Source organism: Vigna angularis, chromosome 5 (genome assembly GCF_016808095.1).
Source record: "Vigna angularis cultivar LongXiaoDou No.4 chromosome 5, ASM1680809v1, whole genome shotgun sequence".
Classification (NCBI taxonomy): domain Eukaryota; kingdom Viridiplantae; phylum Streptophyta; class Magnoliopsida; order Fabales; family Fabaceae; genus Vigna; species Vigna angularis.
In genome coordinates, this window is record NC_068974.1 from 20,977,445 (window position 1) to 21,003,709 (window position 26,265).

The window sequence follows — 26,265 nt, forward strand, 5'->3', positions numbered from 1 at the left end:
GTTGAGGTATCCAGCTGAAAATTCCAAGTAATGAAACCAGAGAAACTCTTAAAATCGAGTAAAATATCATAAAATAAATCATGTTGATTTGAAAATTGATGTTGAAACCGGTCGCGCGGTGATGATTATCGAGGAGACATAACTGCTAGGGATAGCGAGCGGTGCCTCGCCCTTTAGGGTTTGAACCAAGGCAAATGACCTTGTTGCTGCTATCGCCACTGCTGAGGGTTGATCTTCCCCTGCAACCTAGTCAGATGTTTCAGTTAAAAACAATTTTAAGCGGGAAGAAACAACAATGTAGTGGTCTCTTGGGCTCGTGATCAGCGATGACAAAGACACCGAAACCCTGGCCTGTTGAACGGGCGTCGTGGCTGTTGTGGTGGCGGTGCGGCCATTGACGGCGTGCTTCCGGGAGTCGTCAGGCACCATGGCGAGGTTGTCGGAGAACGTACAAGTCTCCATAACAGAGAAGTTATCGTCCGTCCAGACATTCATCCACTCGCTGAAGCTGAGTTGTGAGTAGTGGAGTTTGGAATTTGGCATTGCACTTGGAATCATTAAGGCACCAAGATCATTTTTCTCGTTCTCATAATAATGCCAAATCACGATGTGTCAGAGGGTTGTTTCTCCTTCTTTCTTCCTTCCGCAGAATGATAAAGAAAGGATTATGCATTAAATAAACACAAAAAGTGGTTAAACAGTATACCCACGTGATGAAGGTAATCTTAGATAAAATAATACTTTTAGTTCTTTGAAATCATTATCAATTGGATCAACAAGTACTTGTTTTGTGCATATAATCATTATTCACATGAATTGAGAAAAGCACGAAGAAAACAAAATCCAATAAGATGTACACATTATGGTCGGTTGACACAGATTAAGGATATTGCCCCCAGATTAAATGCGTAGAGGAAGATGGGAGATGGCCTTAAAGTGGCCATTAGTCGGGCCAGAACCGGCGTCAGGTTTGGTCCTCCTTGAGACGCGATAAACTTAAGTTACCACCACCTCCACTTGGAGAAAAATTGTTTGCTGCTGAAGCAGGTCTGAAGGACGATTAAGGATACGATCGGGCCAACAAACTTGCTACGCTGTGACCCTTTCAAGAGGTTGGTCAAGTATAAGTCCTTTCGACTTAAAATGTAAACCCGCCTTTGCTGGAAAAAAGCCACTGATCATATATTGAGTTCAATTATAAATTGAATTTTTCGACCAAGATAATAAAATAAATTTGAAATGGATATATAAAAATGGTTATCAAACTATTGAGTATGTTTGAATGGCGCTTAGTGCACGCAAATGCCGGAAGCTGGTGACTTTGATCTGGATCTATAGGCAACAGTCTAGTCAAAGTACTAATGTTGAAACCGAGCACTAGTCTGACTCCTAGTGGCCAAAAGAGGATGTCGCTCGGCCCCACGGTGGGCGCCAAAATGTTTCGGCAGGATTTAGAACCCTAATCCAAAACATTCAAAGTTGTCTGCTCCGATGTCCGGTTGTGTTGTCTTCTCTCTTCTCCTTGTCCAAGCCGCGGGGAGGGTGCCTGCAAAAGACACTCCGACGCTCAAGTCAGTGACTTTGCGTAATAATCTTGTAATCAAGATTTTTCTATCAAAGCTCTCAGTTCAGTTCAAGTTAAAAGTTACCTGTCTCCTTTGCCAGAAATATATTTATAAATTCTAATGAGCTTACCGTTAGATCAGACTCATTAACCACCAATGAATGACAATATTAATTGTCAATAAATGACAATTATTTTCATTAACTCCCCGACAATTATTACTATTAATTACCTTAATGGCTGATTTTACCGATCGATTCATTGACCTGAGAGGTATCATCGGTCGGACTGATTTTACTGATCGGTTCACTGACCTGAGAGGTATCATCGGTCGGGCTGACTCTTCTGCACTTTTACCGTTCGGTCGGCTATGAGCCCATAGTAACACATTCCTTCTCTTTCAACAACTTCCATATGTGCTTCTTTTCTCCCATGATTTCTCTTATTCTTCTTAGGGTTCACATTTTCCTCTTTCGAAAAAAAAACTCTGTAAATCGTACAACACAATCAGAGAAGAGAAAAGCAAAAAGCATCCTAAATAGAAATACATTATCGTGATCTAAGCTGTTAATCTCTAAATACATATGTATGCCAAATCTTGTGCAACATTTTCGCAAAAATGGCAGATAACAATAGGGTTAAGAAACAAATTTGATATTTGAAAATGTAAAACATGAGAATGTACATATTTACATTTATAGTAGAGTGAAAACACCACATTTTTACGAAACCCGTGGCATTTTGTGAAACAAAATTAGAGTAAGCGAGAAAGAGGGTGAGATAAAAAAAGTAATAGTTTCACCCACATAAATTTTTTTATATTTATTTAATATATTTTTTCTTTTTTTATAAAATACAAAAATGTAGTTTTTATAATCATTTTATTTTAAACTGTATATCAAATAAATATAAAAGTATATTATCATACCATAAATCATTAAATATATCAGGGATTTTACATTGAACATACTGAGAACTGGTGAAATGCAAAAAAGAAACTTGATGAATAAGAAGATAAAAAAGTAAATGCGGATTAGAGGAGAAATGTGTGATGGAATAGGTCAAACCTAATTTGAATTTAGAAAAATGATTATTTGACACACCTAACTTTTTTAGGTTTATTTGATAGTATCCTTATTTTTTATTCTCTTCTTTCTTGAAAAAATACAAAAGTGTATACTTTTATGACCATTTTACCCTTGTGCTCTGTGTTAAATGAATATAAAAGTGTATCATGATTAGAAGCGGGCAAAATGTATTATATTGCACTGTATTATAAAGTTTGTAGTTAACTACAGATCAGTTCAAAATAACTGCACTGAACTAAAAAATAGTTCAAAGTAACTGAACTAAACTAAAACTGTCCTTGAAATCACCATGTACCAATAATCTGGAAAACCACACGCTGCTGTCAATAACAGGCTCCACTGGATGCTCCCCTGGATGCGACTCTCTCTTAAAAATGCCCGAGCATATAATTCACCTAGTTATATATTTCATCATAAAATTATAAAATAAAGAAAAAATTGTATATTATATTAAAAGCATATTCGATGTGGTTTTACCTGAGCTCTTATCTTCAAGTTTTATGATGCATTCTTCTCCCTTGCTAGGGACTTTCAATATCCCTTCCCAGTTGACATCTGATTCATCAATTCTGAAATGAATCTCACTAATATAAAATTCCTGTAATCACACACTCCAGAGCAGGAAAAAAAGTCACCAAATTTCCAAAATCAGAAAACCAATTTCTCCATAAAGAACATTAACAAATCTAATGAAAGACACAAAATAATTAAAAAGCAGAAGTGATAAAACAGATCTAACACCAAAGAGAATCTCTGTATGATAGGACAATTCCATAACACTAAAGACAATCTCAGTGTCAGCCAACTTTTTGATAGTGTTGCACTAAAAATTACATCTATAGCCCCTTCAATACATATAAATGTTTATGTCAAGAAAAATAAATGCAGCATCATTCAATGAGACAGCAGCTATGAATACTCATAACCAAACAACATGCAATATGCTAATAAAATAAATAAACCACAACACATAAAACCACAAGATATACACAACTATTGTATGTTCTTCACAAGCAAGCATTTATAATCAGAATGTGGAATTTATAAACCATAACCAAATACGAAATCAAAATCGATACCTTCTTGTTTTGTGTCTTGACCTTTTTTGTGCTTTCCCCTATGCAGTTCAGGACTATGAGTTTCAGTAGATCCAAGTCTTCCCTTTTTTGACTTATTTATCTTCTTTCCATCCACAAAGGTAAAGATTCAAATCAACAGATCAAATATAAATCAGCATGTATCACATTCAAGTGAACAAATAATGTTATGCTTCAGCATTTTTAATAGTTGTACTTGAAAATTTAAACAAATTATTAAGAATTTAATAGTTCAAATAATATTAGTTCACATCAAGAGCATAACTTAGTATTCTGCCTAATGGTCAAAGGAATTCTCACCCTCATTATGTTCACCACAATTAATTATTTTAACAATTACGCTTGGAAGTTGATGACAAATTTATGAACACCGAAATACGGCGCCACAAACTTGTTTAACAATCGACAAGTGTGACCGAATCGTTTCAAGTAATAAACTCGGTAAGACCAAGTATCGTTCTCCCAAAGGACTCACGGCCTAGTTTAGTTATGTGATTCGTTGATTATTTAAGACTTAAGAACGAAATAAGTGGAGTTTAATATGCAAAACAGAAAATAAACATGTATGCATGAATTTGATCAATGGCTAAAACAAAATACAAACACTTCAATGGAATATATGGATGAATATGTTGTTGGGGTTATCAATTTCATCTTATCCACTCTCATATACTTTAGGAATTCAACATTCTTTTCATCATTGTTAATGACACTCTCTAAATTACCTTGCAAGAAGGCCTATCCCTAATTACGAGTTCATACGATTCCTAGCATTCCTAATAATTAGTTCTTTTAGTGCAGGAGCTTAACGGCAACCAATATAATATTGGGAGAAATTCCCCGGATCTAGACTTCCCCGTACGTTCCCGTATCGACAAAATCAATAATCATGCATTGAATGAGTTAAACAAAGCAAGCATTGAGCAAAGAGGAAAAACCCTAACTAATGATGAAAGAAAGCATAGGTCTTAAATATAAGATGTAAAAACAAATTCCATATATGAGAGTTTCACAAGACTACATTGATTCCCCTACAACAATACAAGGTTTAGTTCACCATATTCATGGTGAAACTAGATGAATAATAATGAAAGAATGAAAGATAAAACCCTAGAAAGGTGAAGAGGTAGCCTGAGCATCCAAGATCCTCCTTCAAAGGGGTGGAAGAGAGAGTGTTTGCTTCGTCCCAGCCAAAGATACAAACCCTAGGACGTGCAAGTCCTTAAATAGGGCATATAAATAACATAAGACAAGTCCAAGCCCATAAAAACAAAAGAAAACCGGTCCAAGCCCACTTAGAATGGCGCTCAGCGGTATTTTACCGCTGAGCGGTAAAATCGCATGATCCATTTTGCCCCCAGCTGCTGTTTTTGCCCCTCAGCGGTGATTTTGGCACCTGAAAAGTGCCGCTCAGCGGTATTTTACCGCTCAGCGCCACTCGGTCACACTTTTTCTGCATTCTGGTTGATTGGTTGACTGGTTGACTTTTCTGGTTTTTGGTTGACTTTTCAGCACTTCAATCATTCGGTACTTCAATTCTTCTTTCAAATCATTCAATTAGCCTACAAAATCAAGGGAATCTTGCACAAAACCATTAAATTCACTTTCAACTCTCTTATTCACAAAACTAAAGCAAAAATATGAGTTCAAGCTAGTTTCTAAGTCTTAAAGGTTGCTTTTGGTATCAATTTTAAGCATAAAAATAACGGTTTTTCAACCGTTATCAAAAGTCCTTCTTCATCACCCACATTAAACAACCTGTACTTTCTCTCAAGTACATTATTTCTACATCTCTGCATATGAGCTTAACGAAAATGAATACTCTGAATGAAGCATACAAAACACACCCTCTTACCCTTGGTGATATGGTAAAGGAAACCATTCACCTAAGTAGATGTTGGCTCCAGCCCTTCCTTTTGACCCTGACTAGAGAAGGTTTTCTCCCTCACCATAACTTTGTGGGTTTCCTTCAAAGAATCACACGGCTCATCATCAGCCCTAACCAAGTCATCACTGAAAGAATATGAAAGTGGAAGCTTCATAGTATTTGAAACTAGCTCCTCCATAGTTGATGCATCTGTACTTTGTTCCTTTCTTGACAACACTCCAGCATCAATCCGACCATTCTTCTTTGTAGAACCCTTGACTTCCATTGAGGATTCACAACCCTCTAGAGACTTCATTTTCCTACCACTCCCCCGTGACAATTTTCTATCTACTTTCACATTATTAGATTCATTTAGTGACATGCCAAAACTTTCTGCATCATCCAGATGAACAAGAGCAAGAATGCTATCTCCGGCACGCATTTCCTTTATAGTTAATTCAATGATACTTTCAGAAAGTGGAGACTAACTGAGGGACTAAGACCACCACATGGTCTTCTTCAAGAGTACAATGTGTTGAGACAGAGGAAGAAAACCTTATTTTAAACTATGATCAACATAGGTTCTCTTTTGAGTTTGCGCATCTCCCATGGCCTGAGGGCAGGCCAGACTTCAGGTGGGGGAGTGCAAGTGCCTTATATGCAAATGATGATTATGCAGGTGCATATGGAGTTATCTTCAATGTTTAGTTATGTTATTTATGTTTTGTAATATGTTTTGAATTATGTGTTAGTTGTAAAGACATGTGACTTTTTGATTTAATGGTTATGCATTGTCTTGATTAAGTTGATGTGATTCTTGAAAATGATAACACATATGACTGTGGTTGCAATGTGCTTCATATATTTTTATTTGTGTGTGAGTATATATGACTAGATCTGTTGAGTGTTGAGAGCATGTGTTGAGAGTAAGAAATATGATGAGTTGTCTAGATATGGAGTTGACTTTTGCATGATTGTGATTCTACATACACACACATGTGTGGTTAAGGATGAGAGAGGCATTGTTTCATATTGATTATACAGCTACTTGGTCAAACAGCCAACCTTAACACATCATGATACATTTGTGAACCCTTTTGAGCCTTGAAAATTTTTTCCTTCCACCTTGAGCCTATTAGATGATATCCTACCTTACACCCTAAAAGAGAACATGTATTATGCTTTAAAAGAGGTTAAGGTTGAATTCAAGTTTGTGGGAAGAAAAGATCAATAAAAAAAAATATGATAAAAAAAAAAGCTCAAAATGAAAGAAAAGGTTGAGCTGTGAAAGAAAATGGTATGTGATGAATGATATATTTTGGGATTTGAGTACTGGATTGGGAATTGAAGTTGTTCTCTTCTTAATAGGTGACTTTGAATCCAAGAAAAACCACGATTCTTTTTCTAGCCAAGCCAAGCCTTAACCTGAAAAGACCTTTGGACTTAACCAATAGTGTGTGAATCAAATGAAATGCAAAAGTTGATGAAGTTCTATGTCAGTTCTACTGTCATGTGAGGACAAACACTTGAGTGTGAGTAATGATAAATGCTGATCTGGTTGTTCATATTCTATGCACAGATGATTTTGTGAGTGATGCACCATGTCATACTTGTTTGGAATCTTTGGGAATGCATGTGATTACTCTCATGTGCAGAGTCATTTTATCAAAATGTCAAATGTCTATTGTGATGTTAATTTTCTTATGTGATTTCATGAGGGCATGAAATAGTTCAAGTTTGGGGGAGTTGATAAGTGTGAAAAAGAATTGGTTTTACACTTATAAATGAGCTCAATCTTGTAATTATTCATGTTGTTCCTCATTGAAAAGTTGTAATAGGTAGTAGATTGTTATGTAAAATATTGTACAGGAAATGGTGTATTATTTAGACTCTGTCAGCCAATTTTCGCAAAGCGAAAGCCAAATAGACTATGTCAACTAAACAAAGTTCCACATACGAACAACTGAACTCAAATACAAAATGACAGTCAACATAAACAACAGGAGTCGCTCTACCACGACCCATCAACTCTTGATCTCCACTGGCTCTCCTGTGAATGATAACTCTGCTGTGTCCATCTGGGATCTGGCTCCTCTTCCTCCTCATCACCATCGCCTGCCATCATGTCCTCCTGCTCATCTAGCTCTGGCTCTGGTGCTCTTGGATAAGCACTCCCCCACCCGGACTCAGGCCTGCCCTCAGGCCATGGAATCTGCGCTGCAAACTGGGCTCTAGTCATCAGTGAATCTGAAGGAAAATCAGGGATGCCCAGGGACAAGTTATACATGTTATCCTGTAAGGACACCTGACCATGCCGCATACTAGTGCACCAGTCGCGGATGTCATCTTGTCGAGCCAGACTTTGCTGCATGTAGCGAGTGAAAAGATCTGGGGAAGGAACAGAAGGCGCTACGGGTGGTCTGACAGCTCTAACATTCCTGCATGAAGGAGGAACTGGAGGAGGGGCATTCATAGCAGAGAACTCTCCCCTGTTGGTGCAATTCCTATCAAAAAATTTCTTGTTGAGAGGGGGTCGAAGTTTCAAAGTTATTTCAGAGACTCCAGCTACTCCACTTGCCTTGCACAAGGCTGTCACCAGAGTAGGAAATCCCAGCTTACAAGAATCCTTATCAGCAATTAGTGCAATCTCTTGAGAGATATAAGCTCCCACATCCATATCAATCCATGTCATAATACCATATACGACCTTTCCAGGTTGATGTCGAAAGTATGAGAGTTGGGACAGATGTTTGTGAACGTGAAGATACTCTAGATGGTGGCCAGTGAATTCAAATGTTTCCTTAATATTCTCACTGGCGTCCCACTAGTCCCTAACTGATATCCATATCCTGGGAGGCATAAAGTGGATGCAATAAGGTCATGGTTAGGATAGCTGGACATGAAAGCGCCGAGAGGGAACGACTGAAACATTAGTGTATTCAGAATCCTGTTCAATGATCTACGGTCATAGCGTACTAGCTTGCCTCACACTTTAGAGAATCTAGAGGGAGGCTGAGAGTGGTCAGGTTCCCAGGCATTTGCATAAAATTCCTTGACCAATACTTCATCAATCTCATCTGGGAGGTTGGCTAATACAAAATTCCATTTCCTCTTCTCTAGTTCTTCTTGGATATTGTCATATTCTTCAGGTTTCAATTCAATCCTCCTCTCAGGTAATAATGCCTTGCCCATAATATTTTGATGGAACCTATCATAAGCTTCTGAAATAAAACGGTCCTGATCATAGTTCAGGACAAGGTTCTCCTCTTGAGCTTCTGAAGGTTGGGATCTAGAAGAAGACCCTCGGGTGGTCTTCCTCTTCTTTTCTTGTGTGCTCTTGGGAGATGTCATCTGCAAGAAATAATAGACAGTGGAAACAATGGTGGAAGAAGGGATCAGAGCAAGTGAATGACACAAAACAGAGATGCTGCCAGATGGAATTTGCTATGCGCTAATGTGCACTATGCGAAAATGCACATTCAGTGTCGGCTGTAAAGAACAATTCGCTATGCGAAAGGAGTCGCTATGCGAATTTCTTATCAGAAAGCAAACATATAATTCGCTATGCGAATATGTCGCCTAGCGAATTTCATATCAGAAAACTAGACTTATAATTCGCTATGCGAATTTGTAGCCTAGCGAGAGACAGTGCAGAGGACATCTAGCAGAGATCAATTGACAGTGCAAATGCATGTTCATCGTATCAGCAAAACCATATTTGGATTGAAAATTATATGCACGATTTGCTTCAAAGAAACAGAGCATGCCAAGTAGACAAGAAAGCATAGGAGATTCTTATGAACATTAAGAACACAGAAGCAAAGAGAGTAGGGATTGAAACCTGTTGAGAGTTACCAAGGAACAGAGAGTGAAGATGCACTTGAAGAGACAGAAGCAGAGCCAAGAATGGGAACTGGTGGCAATGGAGACAAAGTGGAGAAGTTGGCAGAGAGGGTGTGTTCGCTGTGCGGATAGGAAGGAGGGTAGCTAGGGAAAAAATGAAAAGAGGAGTAAAATAAAAACAGAAAGAGAAAGTTTTAAAACCCTTGTGTTAATTCGCATAGAGCACCAGCACCTGTGCGCTTTGTGAATCTCTTGTACTCCTTCGTTTTCTGCATATTTGAATAATTTATTATTTTTTTGAATTTTGGTGTTCAGTCGCAAAGTGCACCTCAGCTGTGCGCTGTGCGACTAATTTTTTTTTTATAGAGAACAACGTTCGCAGAGCGCACTTCAGCGATGCGAATTAAAGTACAAAATCCCCTCTCACATTTAATTCGCTCTGCGCAAAATTTCGCCATGCGAATATTTTGACAAAGATCTCCCTCAAACTTTGGATAGCATAGCGCAAAGTGTGCGCTATGCGAATTAATGGCTCACTTTCTCCCAATTTGCTCTAATGATTTTGCTCGCCTTACTTATCCAATGCGCTATGCGAATCCTTTTATAGAGAGAATAAATTAAATTTTTGAAGTCGCAAAGCGCATGTAATGCGAACCACAATCTCTGAACAATTTCTTTTTCTCTCTCGCATAACGCATGTAGTTCGTTGTGCAAGTAAATCACTGCTTCATAAAATCATCTAGTCGCATAGCGCACCTCAGCTGTGCGCTGTGCGACTAGAGTGTCAGAAATCATTCATCAAGCTTCATTACCACTTCCTTTCCACACTCAAACTCAATAATTACACAAACAAAATCAACAAACACATATATATATATACAAACATGTGCTAGGGTGCCTCCTAGCAAGCGCTTCTTTAACGTCACTAGCTTGACTCAGACATTTCATGGTTCAGATAAATGAATAGTTGTGGTGAGGCGTTCAACCTCTCCACCCAAATAATGTTTCAATCTTTGACCATTTACAATCCAGCTTCTATTTGAATTCTCAGAATTTGGATCCATCAATTCAATAACACCATAAGGCTTGACTGCCTTAATCACAAAAGGACCAGACAATTTAGATTTCAACTTACCTGGAAACAGTTTGAATCTAGAATTGAACAACAATACATGTTGTCCAGGTTGAAAATCTCTCTTTATCAGCTTCTTATCATGGTACATCTTGACCTTTTCTTTATATTTTCTTGAAGAATCATAAGCAGTCATCCTCATTTCCTCCAACTCTTGCAACTGAAGCTTTCTTTTACCTGCACAAAGAGAAGAATCAAAGTTAAGGAATTTGAGTGCCCAATATGTTTTATGTTCCATCTCAACTGGGAGATGACATGACTTGCCATAAACTAACTGGAAGGGTGTTAGCCCTACAGGAGTCTTTAAGGCAGTCTTATATGCCCAAAGGACATCATCTAATTTTGCAGCCCAATCCTTTCTTGATGATGAAACAGTCTTTTCAAGGATTCTTTTGATTTCCCTGTTGGAAACTTCAGCTTGGCCATTGGTCTGAGGATGATAAGGTGAGGCAATCTTGTGTCTCACATCATAGTGTGACAAGACCTTAGCCAATTGAGCGTTACAGAAATGTGATCCTCCATTACTTATGAGGATCTTAGGCACTCCAAATCTTGAGAAGATTTGTCTTTTGAGAAATTTGACCACTGTCTTGGCATCATTCTTTTGGCATGCTGCAGCTTCCACCCACTTACTGACATAATCCACTGCTACTAAGATATATTCATTTTTGTAGGAAGAAGGTAATGGTCCCATAAAATCCATTCCCCAACAATCAAACACTTCAACCTCTAAAATAGCCTGTAGTGGCATCTCATGTCTTTTTGAAATGCTTCCAGTTCTTTAGCATTTGTCACAACCTTTTGCTTGAGCATGTGCGTCTTTAAATAAGGTTGGCCAAAAGAAACCAGATTGAAGCACTTTGGCGACTGTCCTTTCTCCATTATAGTGTCCTCCATATGGTGAATTATGACAATGCCATAGGATACCAGCAGCTTCCTCTACTGTGACACACCGCCTCAGTAAGTGGTCAGCACCCAACTTGAAGAGATAAGGATCGTCCCAAAGATATTCTTTGGAATCATGTAGAAATTTCTTCTTTCGCTGCCAAGTCAAGTCATCTGGGAGAATTCCTGCAGCCTTAAAATTGGCCATATCTGCAAACCATGGTCTCTGTTGTATGAGCATCAGACGCTCATCAATAAATTCTCCCTTAATTTCTCCTTCTTTCTCAGTCACCTCAGTGTTAAGGAGGCGAGACAAATGATCAGCAATGTCATTCTCGCTCCCCTTTTTGTCTTTAATCTCAAGATCAAATTCCTGTAACAGTAAAACCCATCTTATGAGACGTGGCTTTGAATCAGACTTTGCTAGTAAGTATTTTATGGCTGAATGGTCAGTGTAAATGATAACTTTAGATCCTATCAAATACGGTCTAAACTTTTCCAGAGCATACACAATTGCCAAAAATTCTTTTTCAGTTGTGGCATAATTCAATTGTGCACCATTCAGAATTTTACTGCCATAATGAATAACGTGAAAAACTTTGCCACGTCTTTGTCCCAACACAGCCCCAATGGCATAGTCACTAGCACCGCACATTAACTCAAAATCTTGAGTCCAATTTGGTGCAACTACAACAGGGGCTGTGACTAGCTTCTTTTTCAAAATTTCAAAAGCTCTCAGACACTCATCATCAAACTCAAACTGAGTGTCTTTCACAAGCAAATTGCAAAGGGGTTTAGCAATCTTGGAAAAATCTTTTATGAATCTTCTGTAGAATCCAACATGTCCAAGAAAGCTTCTTACCCCTTTGACATTTGTAGGAGGTGGTAGCTTTTCAATCACATCAACCTTAGCTTGATCTACACCTATCCCCCTGGATGAGATCTTATGTCCTAAGACAATCCCCTCACGAACCATAAAATGGCATTTTTCCCAATTCAACACAAGGTTCGTGGCAATGCATCTTTTCAAGACTACATCCAGGTTCTGCAAGCATAAATCATATGATTTGCCAAAGACCAAGAAATCATCCATGAAAACTTCTATGTAATTCTCAACAAGATCAGCAAAAATGGCTAACATGCAACGTTGGAATGTGGCAGGAGCATTACATAGACCAAATGGCATCCTTCGGTATGCAAACACACCAAAGGGACAAGTGAAAGCAGTCTTTTCTTGGTCCTCAGGATTTACTACTATTTGATTGTACCCGGAATAGCCATCCAGGAAACAATAATAGGCTTGCCCTGCCAGCCTTTCCAACATTTGATCCATAAAAGGGAGAGGAAAATGGTCTTTCCTGGTGGATTGATTTAGTTTTCTATAATCAATGCACATTCTCCACCCTGTGACTGTTCTTGTAGGAATTAATTCATTCTTATCATTCTGAACAACAGTCATACCCCCTTTCTTAGGAACAACATGCACAGGACTCACCCAAGCACTATCAGAGATTGGATATATCATTCCTGCTTCAAGCAATTTAAGTACTTCCTTTCTCACCACCTCTTTCAAATTTGGATTCAATCTCCTCTATGGTTGTGCTATGGGTTTGTAGTCCTCTTCCATCATAATCTTATGCATGCAATATGTTGGACTTATACCTTTCGGATCAGAGATGTGCCAACCTATTGCCTTTTTATTTTCTTTTAAGATTTCAACCAATTTTGCTTCATCATTCTTTGACAGAGAATTGCTTATGATCACAGGCTTCTTGGCATTTTCCTCTAAAAACACATACTTAAGATGATCAGGAAGCATTTTTAATTCCATCTTTTCCTGATCATCTAAGTGAGCCTTTTCTAATTTTTCCACTTTCACATAAGTGGATTTCTCTTCTTTCAATTTTTCCAGATGTTGTGAAATCTCCTCTACTTCAGATTCTTCTTCTAAAGTAGGTTCCTCACATGAATTTATCAAGACACGCTCTAAGGGAGATTTCACATACATCTGACTTCTCACTTTTTCAACCACATCATCCAAAACTTCAACTCTGAAACAGTTTCCTCTATCTTTAGGGTGTTGCATAGCTTCTACTACATTAAAGGTAACTGTTTCATCATGTAACCTCACCTCCAGATGACCATCATCAACGATATATTTATTCAAATGTGCAGAAAACGAGGGAGTACAGGAGATTTGCACAGCGCACAAGTGCTGGTGCGCTATGCGAATTAACACAGAGGGGTTTTAAAACTTTCTCTTTCTGTTTTTATTTTACTCCTCTTTTCATTTTTTTCCTAGCCACCCTCCTTCCTATCCGCACAGCGAATGCACCCTCTCTGCCAACTTCTCCACTTTGTCTCCATTGCCACCACTTCCCATTCTTGGCTCTGCTTCTGTCTCATCAAGTGCATCTTCACTCTTTGTTCCTTGGTAACTCTCAACAGGTTTCAATCCCTACTCTCTTTGCTTCTGTGTTCTTAATGTTCATAAGAATCTCCTATGCTTTCTTGTCTACTTGGGATGCTCTGTTTCTTTGAAGCAAATCGTGCATATAATTTTGAATCCAATTATCAAGTTTTTGGCATAGTCACTAGCATCGCACATTAACTCAAAATCTTGAGTCCAATTTGGTGCAACTACAACAATGAATACATCTTAGTACCATGAGGATGACTGCTTATGATTCTTCAAGAAAATATAAAGAAAAGGTCAAGATGTACCATGATAAGAAGCTGATAAAGAGAGATTTTCAACCTGAACAACAGGTATTGTTGTTCAATTCCAGATTCAAACTGTTTCTAGGTAAGTTGAAATCTAAATGGTCTGGTCCTTTTGTGATTAAGGCAGTCAAGCCTTATGGTGCTATTGAATTGATGGATCCAAATTCAGAGAATTCAAATAGAAGCTGGATTGTAAATGGTCAAAGACTGAAACATTATTTGGGTGGAGAGGTTGAACGCCTCACCATAATTATTCATTTATCTGAACCATGAAATGTCTGGGTCAAGCTAGTGACGTTAAAGAAGCGCTTGCTAGGAGGCACCCTAGCACATGTTTGTATATATCTGTGTTTGTTGATTTTGTTTGTGTAATTGTTGAGTTTGAGTGTGGAAAGGAAGTGTTAATGAAGCTTGATGAATGATTTCTGACGCTCTAGTCGCACAGCGCACAACTGAGGTGCGCTATGCGACTAGATGATTTTATGAAGCAGTGATTTACTCGCACAGCAAATTACATGCGCTATGCGAGAGAGAAAAAGAAATTGTTCAGAGATTGTGGTTCGTATAGCGCATAACATGCGCTTTGCGACTTAAAAAATTTAATTTACTCTCTATAAAAGGATTCGTATAGCGCATTGGATAAGCAAGGCGAGCAAAATCACTAGAGCAAATTAGGAGAAAGTGAGCCATTAATTCGCATAGCGCACACTTTGCACTATGCTACCCAAAGTTTGAGGGAGATCTCTGTTAAAATATTCGCATGGCGAAATTTTGCACAGAGCGAATTAAATGTGAGAGGGGATTTTGTACTTTAATTCGCATAGCGCATAGCTGAAGTGCGCTCTGCGAACGTTGTTCTCTATAAAAAAAAAAATTAGTCGCACAGCGATCGTGCATATAATTTTCAATCCAAATCTGGTTTTGCTGATACGATGAACATGCATTTGCACTGTCAATTGATCTCTGCTGGATGTCCTCTACACTGTCTTTCGCTAGGCTACAGATTCGCATAGCGAATTATAAGTCTAGTTTTCTGATATGAAATTCGCTAGGCGACATATTCGCATAGCGAATTATATGTTTGCTTTCTGATAAAAAATTCGCACAGCGACTCCTTTCGCATAGCGAATTGTTCTTTACAGCGGGCACTGAATCTGCATTTTCGCATAGCGCACATTGGCGCATAGCGAATTCCATCTGGCAGCATCTCTGTTTTGTGTCATTCACTTGCTCTAATCCCTTCTTCCACCATTGTTTCCACTGTCTATTATTTCTTGCAGATGGCACCTCCCAAGAGCACACAAGAAAAGAAGAGGAAGACCACCCGAGGGTCTTCTAGATCCCAACCTTCAGAAGCTCAAGAGAAGAACCTTGTCCTGAACTATGATCAGAACCGTTTTATTTCAAAGGCAAATTCTGATAGGCTCCATCAAAATATTATGGGCAGGGCATTATTACCTGAGAGGAGGAATGAATTGAAACCTGGAGAATATGACCATATCCAAGAAGAACTAGAGAAGAGGAAATGGAATTTTGTATTAGCCGACCTCCCAGATGAGATTGATGAAGTATTGGTCAAGGAATTTTATGCAAATGCCTGGGAACCTGACCTCTCTCAACCTCACTCTGGAGTCTCCAAAGTGCGAGGCAAGCTAGTACGCTATGATCGCAGATCATTGAACAGGATTCTGAATACACTAATGTTTCAGTCGTGCCCTCTAGGCGCTTTCATGTCCAACTATCCTGACCATGACCTTATTGCATCCACTTTATGCCTCCCAAGATATGGATATCAGTTAGGGACTAGTGGGACGCCAGTGAGAATATTAAGGAAACATTTGAATTCACTAGCCACCATCTGGAGTATCTTCACGTTCACAAACATCTGTCCCAACTCTCATACTTCCGACATCAACCTAGAAAGGTCATATATGGTATATGGTATTATGACAGGGATTGATATGGATGTGGGAGCTTATATCTCTCAAGAGATTGCACTGATTGCTGATAAGGATTCCTATAAGCTAGGATTTCCTGCTCTGGTGATAGCCGTGTGCAAGGCAAGTGGAGTAACTGGGGTCTTTGAAATAACTTTGAAACTTCAACCCCCTCTCAACAAGAAATATTTTGATAGGAATTGCACCAATAGGGGAGAGTTCTTTGGTATGAATGCCCCTCCTCCAGTACCTCTTCCACGCAGGAATGTTAGAGCTGCCAGACCACCCGTAGTGCCTTCCGTTCCTTCCCCAGATCTTTTCACTCGCTACATACAGTAGAGTCTGGCTCGACAGGACAACATCCGCGACTGGTGCACTAGTATGCAGTAGGGTCAGGTGTCCTTACAGGATAGCATGTATAACTTGTCCCTGGGCATCCCTGATTTTCCTTCAGATTCACTGATGACTAGAGCCAAGTTTGCAGTGTAGATTCCATGGCCTGAGGGCAGGTCTGAGTCCGGGTGGGGGAGTGCTTATCCAGGAGCACTAGAGCCAGAGCTAGATGAGCAGGAGGACATGATGGCAGGCGATGGTGATGAGGAGGAAGAGAAGCCAGATCCCAGATGGACACAGCAGAGTTATCATTCACAAGAGAGCCAGTGGAGATCAAGAGCTGATGGGTCGCGGTAGAGCGACTCCTGTTGTTTATGTTGATTGTCATTTTCTATTTGAGTTCAGTTGTTCGTATGTGGAACTTTGTTTAGTTGATTTATGTTTGTGGTTGTAAAGACAATTGTGTTTTGATTTAATGATTTGGCATTGTGTGATTAAGTTATGTGATTCTTGAGGATGATGACATGTATGTTTGTGGTGGCTGTGCTTCAAAAATTTTTATCTGTGTGTATGAATATGACCAGATCCGTGAGTGTTGAGAGCATATATTGATTGAGAGATATTGAGTTGTCTAGATATGGAATTGGTTGTTGCATGATTTTGATTCTACGTATATACACACACTTTTTGGTTAAGGATGAAAGAGGCCCTGTTTATTATTATTGATTATACAACTACTTCGCTAGATAACCAACCTTTAGAAATTGTGTTTCATTTGTAAACCCTCTTTGAGCCTTGATTTATTTCTTTCACCTTGAGCCTATTGTGTGATTCTACCTTTCACCTTAGAAGAGAACATGTACAGGTGATATAAAAAAAATATGATAAAAAAAGAGCTCAAAATGAAAAAGAAGGTTGAGCTGTGAAAGAACAAAGAGTCCTGGACAAGGCAAGCTAGTAGGCTATGATCGCAGATCATTGAACAGGATTCTGAATACACTAATGTTTCAGCCGTGCCCTCTAGGCGCTTTCATGTCCAGCTATCCTGACCATGACCTTATTGCATCCACTTTATGCCTCCCAGGATATGGATATCAGTTAGGGACTAGTGGGACGCCATGGAGAATATTTAGGAAACATTTGAATTCACTGGCCACCATCTGGAGTATCTTCAAGTTCACAAACATCTGTCCCAACTCTCATACTTCCGACATCAACCTGGAAATGTCATATATGGTATATGGTATTATGACAGGGATTGATATGGATGTGGGAGCTTATATCTCTCAAGAGATTGCACTGATTGCTGATAATGATTCCTGTAAGCTGGGATTTCCTGCTCTGGTGACAGCCTTGTGCAAGGCAAGTGGAGTAGCTGGAGTCTCTAAAATAACTTTCAAACTTCAACCCCCTCTCAACAAGAAATTTTTTGATAGGAATTGCACCAACAGGGGAGAGTTCTCTTCTATGAATGCCCCTCCTCCAGTTCCTCCTCCACGCAGGAATGTTAGAAATGCCAGACCACCCGTAGCGCCTTCCGTTCCTTCCCCAGATCTTTTCACTCGCTACATACAGTAGAGTCTGGCTCGACAGGACAACATCCGCGACTGGTGCACTAGTATGCGGTAGGGTCAGGTGTCCTTACAGGATAGCATGTATAACTTGTCCCTGGGCATCCCTGATTTTCCTTCAGATTCACTGATGACTAGAGCCAAGTTTGCAGTGTAGATTCCATGGCCTGAGGGCAGGCCTGAGTTCGGGTGGGGGAGTGTTTATCCAGGAGCACTAGAGCCAGAGCTAGATGAGCAGGAGGATATGATGGCAGGCGATGGTGATGAGGAGGAAGAGGAGCCAGATCCCAGATGGACACAGCAGAGTTATCATTCACAAGAGAGCCAGTGGAGATCAAGAGTTGATGGGTCGCGGTAGAGCGACTCTTGTTGTTTATGTTGATTGTCATTTTGTATTTGAGTTCAGTTGTTCGTATGTGGAACTTTGTTTAGTTGATTTATGTTTGTGGTTGTAAAGACAATTGTGTTTTAATTTAATGATTTGGCATTGTCTGATTAAGTTATGTGATTCTTGAGGATAATGACATGTACGTTTGTGGTGGTTGTGCTTCAAAAATTTTTATCTATGTGTATGAATATGACCAGATCCGTGAGTGTTGAGAGCATATATTGATTGAGAGATATTGAGTTGTCTAGATATAGAATTGGCTTTTGCATTATTTTGATTCTACGTATATACACACACTTTTTGATTAAGGATGAAAAAGGCCCTGTTTATTATTATTGATTATACAGCTACTTGGCCAGATAGGCAACCTTTAGAAACTGTGTTTCATTTGTAAACCCTCTTTGAGCCTTAATTTATATCTTTCCCCTTGAGCCTATTGTATGATCCTACCTTTCACCTTAAAAGAGAACATGTACAGGTGATATAAAAAAAAGGATCAGAGTGAATTCAAGTTTGGGGGAAGAAAAGATCAATAACAATAATAATAATAATTATTACCAATGGTGCTCAAAATGAAAAAGAAGGTTGAGCTGTGAAAGAAAATGGTATGTGATGAATGATATAGTGTGGGATTTGAGTACTGGTTGGGAATTGAAGTTGTTCTCTTCTTAATAGGTGTCTTTGAATCCAAGAAAAACCATGATTCTTTTTCTAGCCAAGCAAAGCCTTAATCTGAAAATACCTTTGGACATAACCAATAGTGTGTGAAGTTTGTGAATCAAATGAAATGCAAAAGCTAATGAAGTTCTATGACAATTCTACTGTCATGTGAGGACAAACACTTGAGTGTAAGTAATGATAAATGTTGATCTGGTTTTTCATATTCTATGCACAGGTGATTTTGTAAGTGATGCACCAAGTCATACTTGTTGAAATCTTTGGGAATGCATGTGATTTTTTCTGATGTGCAAAGTCATTCTATCAATCACTTATAAATGATCTCAATCTTCTAATTATTCATGTTATTACTCAGTGAAATGTTGTAATAGGAAATAGATTGTTATGTAAATTATTGTATAGGAAATGATGTATAATTGGGAGTCTGTCAGCCAATTCGCGCATAGCGCAAGCTAAAATTCGCAATGCCAGGAAACTAAAATTCGCAATGCCAGGAAACGGAAATTCGCATAGCGCACCAATACTTGTGCGTTATGCAAATAACATCAATTGAGAGGCATCAGTTACAAGAAATTCGCATAGCGCACACACACCTGTGCGCTGAGCGAATTAATGCAGTTAAGTGGCTTTAAAAGACGTAACAAAAAGACAGAAACGATGTTCTCACACACGAAAATAGCCAGAAAAATACTAAAGAACTCAAGAGACGATCAGAAGACCTTTCAAGACATCAAGACTTCACTTTCTGCAAGGAATTGCTGAAAAGAGTACGTTTGAGATGTCTAGGATAGGCTAAAGTTTCTGTTCATTGGAATTGGTTATATGACGACACATTAATGTAAATTTCCTATGCAATATATCTTTCTTGACTTGCTTTTGATTATACGGAAGTATTATTCTCTTTAAAAGTTCTTTTGTACTGGAAAGTATTTTTAGAATCAGAAACGTAAGAAAAGAAACTAAAAGTAACTACGCTAGGAATAGTTTCTGTGCTTTTGGTCATTCTCAACATCTGAAGTTTATGCAAAATTATCTGATGAATTAATTAAGGAATTAATAATTCAATAGATAATTTTAGAACTTGTTTTAAGGAATTAAATCATGATACTCTCATGTGAATGCTTGAACAGAGAATATAAGTGGGTGATCATCATCTTAGTTGTAGATTATATTAATAGGGATAAGATGGTAATATCCTGTATTCTTAGATCATCAAGGAATTATTAATATCTTAAATAAAGTTTTTCATACTTAAAATTATTAATATACTAAGTGTAAGAAATTGAGTATCTAAATATAAAATCGATATTTGAATATTGAGCAAGTAGAACTCAAGTAATCAAGATGAAGTGTGTTACGAGTTGCTAAACTTAATGGTAACTTCTTCTGATAAAGTGTATATACTGTTACAAATAATATAGCATTAGCTCGTACTGAATTTGATTACCTCCATGTAAATTTGCATGTGTTCTGCATGAAGATTCTGCCAAGGATTTCAATGTATCTACAAGTAACAAAAGATTGGTGATCACTACAAAATTATGGTTGTCAAATCAAGTTGCAATGCCACAAAATTAAATGCTAGAAATTATGCCATTCAAGTGAGACATTGCAAGCGAGACAATCAAGTGAAAGGATACAAATACGAATTATACAGAAGGTTGTGCAGTGGTAGACATAAAAGCATTGTTCGTAACCTATGTTTCATAGTTATACGAGGTATAAAGACATCATTTATTACTGGAGTGTATAATGACCATGTTCAACGACAAACCAGGTCATACATTTCCATATAAATATATGCTTGAAAAGTGTATACAATTAAAGACAGTGATATTGGATTGTAGGGCTAAACCTTTGACCATAAAAATGAAAGAAAAAGTAAAAAATTTAACCTCTAATAATCATTAAGAAATTTGGACATCCAAATAATCACGAAGGGGCAAGTATATACATCAAAACAAGATACCTTTCTTCACTCTTTGCTTGTATCCAAAAATAAGGTCTATCCAGTGATGCAAATTTTCTGAGAAAGTCTGGTTCACAAGCTTCCCAATGCTTACTGATGAACTCTCGAGGGCTACCTTTGGCCCATGGAGGTAAGGCAGCATCCCCAGCCTGAAGAAACACCATAATAATTAAATTTACTATTCAACTCACCAGCATATTTGGCTCTTAGAATTTAAAAATAGAAAAGGATACATTTTCAACAGGATAGCCTTCTTGCCAGACTGTTTTCTCTACAAATTCAAGAGTTGATTGATTCTCCAAGAACTTGGGAGTGTATAAAATTATAGAATCAACTCCTTCACATAAGAGGTGTTTCCCTTCCCAGCAACACCGGGCCAAGAATCCCTCATGCTATTGAAAAAGACAATCAGTAAGTCAAACTAGGCACCCTGATACTTTTTATTCTCCATACTAAATGGGGGCAGGTGGAGAAGATAGAATAGGTCAATTCCAGAACTAGAATAATTAGATCCATACTGAAACTTTGGGACCTCCAGATCATCCCAGCTCGTATCTAATAAAGCATGATAATGTTAATGTGCATCGTAAGGAAAAGAAACTAGCTTCTATCATCAAGTTCATGGTCAAGTTTCTCAGTTTTTTATGATTTAATTCCTATAACATCTTAGTTCCAGATAAGTGTAAAAATTTGTTGTCTCCTTGGATGTTACAATTCTTGCAGAAACCCGATATTTCTAGTTCTTTTTTAATGGATCTAAATTTGATTGTTTGCTTTATGATGTTAAACTCATAGATTACAAGCACATCAATGTATGTTGAATATAGGTTTAACACATGAAAACCAGTAAAACATACAGCAAAAAATCCCAAGTAATACATGATAGCAAACAACACATCATATATAATGAAAGAAAAATTGCAACATAAAACAAAACGATACAGCACTGAAAGAGACCAACCATTTTCTAAACTGATCTTCACCCTCAGGAGTCTGGCAGTGCACTGGTTTATCAAGCCTGTGAATTGCTTTTGGATTGGACAAAACAAGATTTCCACTCTCATAATCAGCAAGGACTCATGGAAAGACTACATAGACATTGGGGAAGATCTCTGTATCCACGTCCTGAAAAGGTGTTTAGATGCATAAAGCACTGGATATTGCCTATTTCTTTCTCCCTTATGACACCTTTTAGAAAAGGATTTGATGTTATCTTGAAAGATGGGTACCTCGTTGCTTTCTTGTTTTAATGAGCCTTGTATCACAAAGAGTGGATATCAGATTCACACAGACAGGATTTAAATCTATACCGATGTTGCTTCGATAGAATATCATTCTTGTATGAGCAATAAATAATTGATAGACTGTACTTCTGTCAATTCCTGAATCATCTTGAGGGGAAGGGAAGCAGAGGATAAACTCCTTTTAGGTTCACTAAGTAAACCAGCCACAAAAGAAGAGATCATCTTCCCCTATACAGACTAAGAATGATGGGAGGAAGCAGTATAAAAATCGGCCAAATAGATTACAGTTTTTGAGAACTAGCTGCCTACTTCCTCTTCAAATTGACAACATCCTCTTTTCACCAGGAGTAGCTTCTTCAATTCTACCATCTTTAATTGTCAATTACTTACATAAAATTACACCAACCATACCTGTCTCCAAGAATCAACCAAAAGCAACATATAGGAAGAGGAGGGGATCCATTTGCTTCTAAGATAACCACATTTTAAGGGGAAGACGATGAACAAAGGAGGGATCACCCGTTAACTATTTTTTTTCAAATCTAGATTGACTACAAAATTCCTTATACGAATCAAAACTTTGTTGCCATTTAGACATCTGTCTCTTCAATAGATCATATGCCTTTAAACCTAGAGGTTCAAGCTTCTTCGCAGGAGCATCAAATCTCAATTCAACAGGGGAAAGATCATCAAATATCTCTTGGCCAACAGATTCAGTCTGCTCAGTGGACTTCTTCTCTGGGATACGAGAAATTAATGTATCATAATTTGCGTCACCATAAACAGACTTTTCACCTACATGGTCGGCTGCAGACGAGTTGAATGAAACTAGACGGTATAACAAAAAAGACTTTGGTTTCGAATATCCAACCCAGGTTTCGTCTCTATCCTCAGCAAGGGAGACTGCATGATCATCAAGATGTGTAGGCCCATAAGCTGAGACAGAAATCTCGCCAGCCACCTGCATAACTTCTTTGTATTTGAGGCTAAGCTCTGTTTCAACTGAAAATTCACCTTCTTCAAAGTTTGAGCACCCATTGCGATATTTATTAAGCACAAGAAGAACAGGAAAAGGAATAACTGGACCCACAATATCATTATTGTCGTGCGGTGATGATTTCCTTAAAAAGAATGGAGGCAATTGAGGAAGTTCGGGAACAGCTAAAGATTCCAATGCCACCCTATTGTGATCCAGGTTTCCAACAACTTTATGGCATTCAGCACGACTCAAAAACGCCAACTGCAACAGTTCCATAGGTAAGTCAGCCCACATTCTTCTCCAAGCAACCTCATGTAAGCTTGCTGGTAGCTTGACATCATTAAAAACAGAAGTAACTTCAGGACAGGATCTTAATTGACCAAATCCACAGGCATTTAATTTCTCACACAATAACTCATGCACTTCTGCGCTAAGTTCTTTGTCATGAGCATCCTTAAAGTTTCTTTTTAGTTTTCTAACCAAGAATCGAGTGAGTCCACCACATGCATATGAGTAAAGGTAATCCAATTTTAAGTAGTTATAATTTTTTGGAAATTTGTAATCCTCATCACTCATGGAATATAGTAAGTGTCTATTCAAACACAATACTTGATCGGGGCAAGCTTCTAAGTTTCTGGCCGGAGCCCAAGAGGCATGATATCTCTGCAATTCAAACTTTCCCGATGAAGTAAGCCTTATCAGTGTAAAACCCCCATTTTCATCAGGTTCAGTGAGTAATGCAGCAAGTTTATTGCTTAAAATGCCAAATCCCAAAACTATCTCTTTCTTTTGCTGCCAATCAGTCCACTCAGGAAGCGCATCCTTCGAGAACTCTTTCCTTAAGAGACAACTTCCACAGTGACACTCATGACCAGACAAATTAATCTCAAGTGGAAGCTCCCAAGCACAAATGGCTGGGTTAATCTTTGAAGTAACAGATCCTTTGCGAAATGGTAATATAGACCCATAGCAGAAGATATTGAACTCACAATTCCAAATGGATCCCAACATAATACAAAACCCAGATTCAGAAGCCACCTTAAAATCATCCTCCTTCGAGTGGGATCTCAAATCAGACAACCTTAATACAGACATAAAGCTAGGCCCTTCAATCCCATGCACCCATTGCAAAACCGGCACCAAAGGCTTCCTCACATCACATAGAAGCAAAACACTAGTAGAAGCCACAGCAAAGTAAAAATTGTCCGGAGCAGCCCTTGACAAAGAAAGAAACCGCTCATTCTCATCCGGAGCATACATTCGCAGCGTCTCGATCTTCATCAAACAATTCACACTACACTCTTTCAGCCTCAAATCAACCAAGAAAACAGAATCCGAATGCGCAACAACCAAAATCCTGGGGTGCCAACTAAACTCACAACTCAGCCACACCTTACTCTTTGAAGAATCATTCCAAGGCACCTTCAACCTTGTCCCCTTGAAACCAGCACCGAAGCCAAAACACTCCAAATCAAACAAAAACAAATGGCCACTCTCCAACAAAACCAAGCTCTCCTCCAATATATGAGGACTCCAACAAGCATGCGCCACAGGGCAAGTCTTAAACATCTTATCACCCAAACAGACTACACTAGGTCTATCCAAAATTTGATTGTGCCTCGCAGCGAACCAATGAACAGAATACAGAGTAGTAGCCAAAAAATACCCGATAACTCCATCAGCCTCGTCATAATCAGTAACAGGGTTGACAGAAATGTTCAAGATACGGTGCGAGGAACCAGTAGACGCATAAAAAACGTCGCCATTAGTGTCGAGCTGAGTATGGAAGCGAGAGTCCTCGAAGCGGAGCGTGAAAAATGCGAGCTTGTGGTCGTTGTCGCCGGTGGGAAATAAAATGAGGGCATAAGGGCGATGGGGGTAGGTGAGGAGGTGGAGGCGGTTGCGGAGGAAGGGGGAAGAGGCATCGTTTTGTTGGATGGAGAAGAGGGAGGTGATGGAGGAAGCGGTGGATGGGAGAATGGAAGAAGGGTGGGAAGAGAGAAGGAATCGTGAAGGTAAGAGGTATGGAGTGTAGTGAAGAGAGGGTTGCAGAGAGGTGGAAGAGAAGATAAGGGAGAGCGAATTAGGGTTAGGGTTGAAGAGAAGAGGACCCAAAGGGAGAGAAGGGGAACCGGAGAGAAGAAGAGGAGCTACTGTAGAGGAACCCACTGGGAAGAATGATTTCCATTCTTCTGAGAGCTCCATTGCAATTGCACAATCACTGTAACAGAATCATACAAAATAAGAGTAAATTAATATTTTCGAAATTATTAATTCTAACTTGCATTAGGCTACATACAAAACCATTAAAACTTAAGAAAATTATTTTCAAAGACTTAAAATTTTACCAGATAGCCCATTGGGTAGGGGTGGGCAAGTTAACTATAAAATAATTCAAGTAAACTGAACTAAAATATAGTTAAAAAAACAAAACTGAATTAAACTATTTTTAGTTCAGATAAACTGCAATAGAATTATAATGCATATATCAGATATAGTACATGATAACATTGAGTTACTGGTACCAGTTCACTACCACCCATGCAGTAAAATAGATCCATTTACAACTGAAATATCCATTTAGACTAGGCTCAACGTTCAAAATACATAGGACATTCGTACTCCTTCTTCCTACCACTTTACTATTTATATTTAATTAAGATGCAACCATCAACAGGAAGATTGAGTACAAAATGTAACAGTTCCAGCATATTCAGATTGGTCCAGAACAAAATATAACATTTTCAAAACTTCCAAAACTGATACAACAAGGTTTGAACAACTAAAACCAGTGTATCTAATTACTTTTATTACCCACTATAAAACAGTTTTATCCTAATGTGGCTATCTCCAAAAATGAACTTCAGTTAACCATTTATTCAGTGGAATGGAGCAGTTTTTCACCTGTTTAAGGTATAAATATGATTTATTCCCATTTAACTATGGGCAAAGCTTAAGACAAAGTA

The 26,265-nt window shown here is 38.5% G+C and overlaps 1 protein-coding gene across 11 annotated transcripts; it reads right to left on the bottom strand.

The window, feature by feature from the left end:
* Positions 1 to 2,814: 2,814 nt before the first annotated feature.
* LOC108340359 (uncharacterized) lies at positions 2,815 to 25,530 on the bottom strand. Of its 11 annotated transcripts, XM_052877276.1 has the most exons (7): positions 22,038 to 25,530; positions 21,077 to 21,225; positions 20,555 to 20,611; positions 10,595 to 10,768; positions 3,732 to 3,831; positions 3,130 to 3,250; positions 2,815 to 3,047 (listed from the first exon to the last, which is right to left on the bottom strand). In XM_052877276.1, the coding sequence occupies exon 1, from the start codon at positions 25,502 to 25,504 to the stop codon at positions 22,847 to 22,849; it is 2,658 nt and encodes an 885-aa protein (XP_052733236.1). In that variant the 5' UTR covers positions 25,505 to 25,530; the 3' UTR covers positions 2,815 to 3,047; positions 3,130 to 3,250; positions 3,732 to 3,831; positions 10,595 to 10,768; positions 20,555 to 20,611; positions 21,077 to 21,225; positions 22,038 to 22,846. The 11 variants fall into 11 exon arrangements, with proteins under 11 accessions (XP_052733236.1, XP_017433178.2, XP_017433177.2 ...); XM_017577689.2 differs by lacking the exon at positions 10,595 to 10,768 and having other exon boundaries at positions 3,130 to 3,221; XM_017577688.2 differs by lacking the exon at positions 10,595 to 10,768.
* Positions 25,531 to 26,265: the final 735 nt, after the last annotated feature.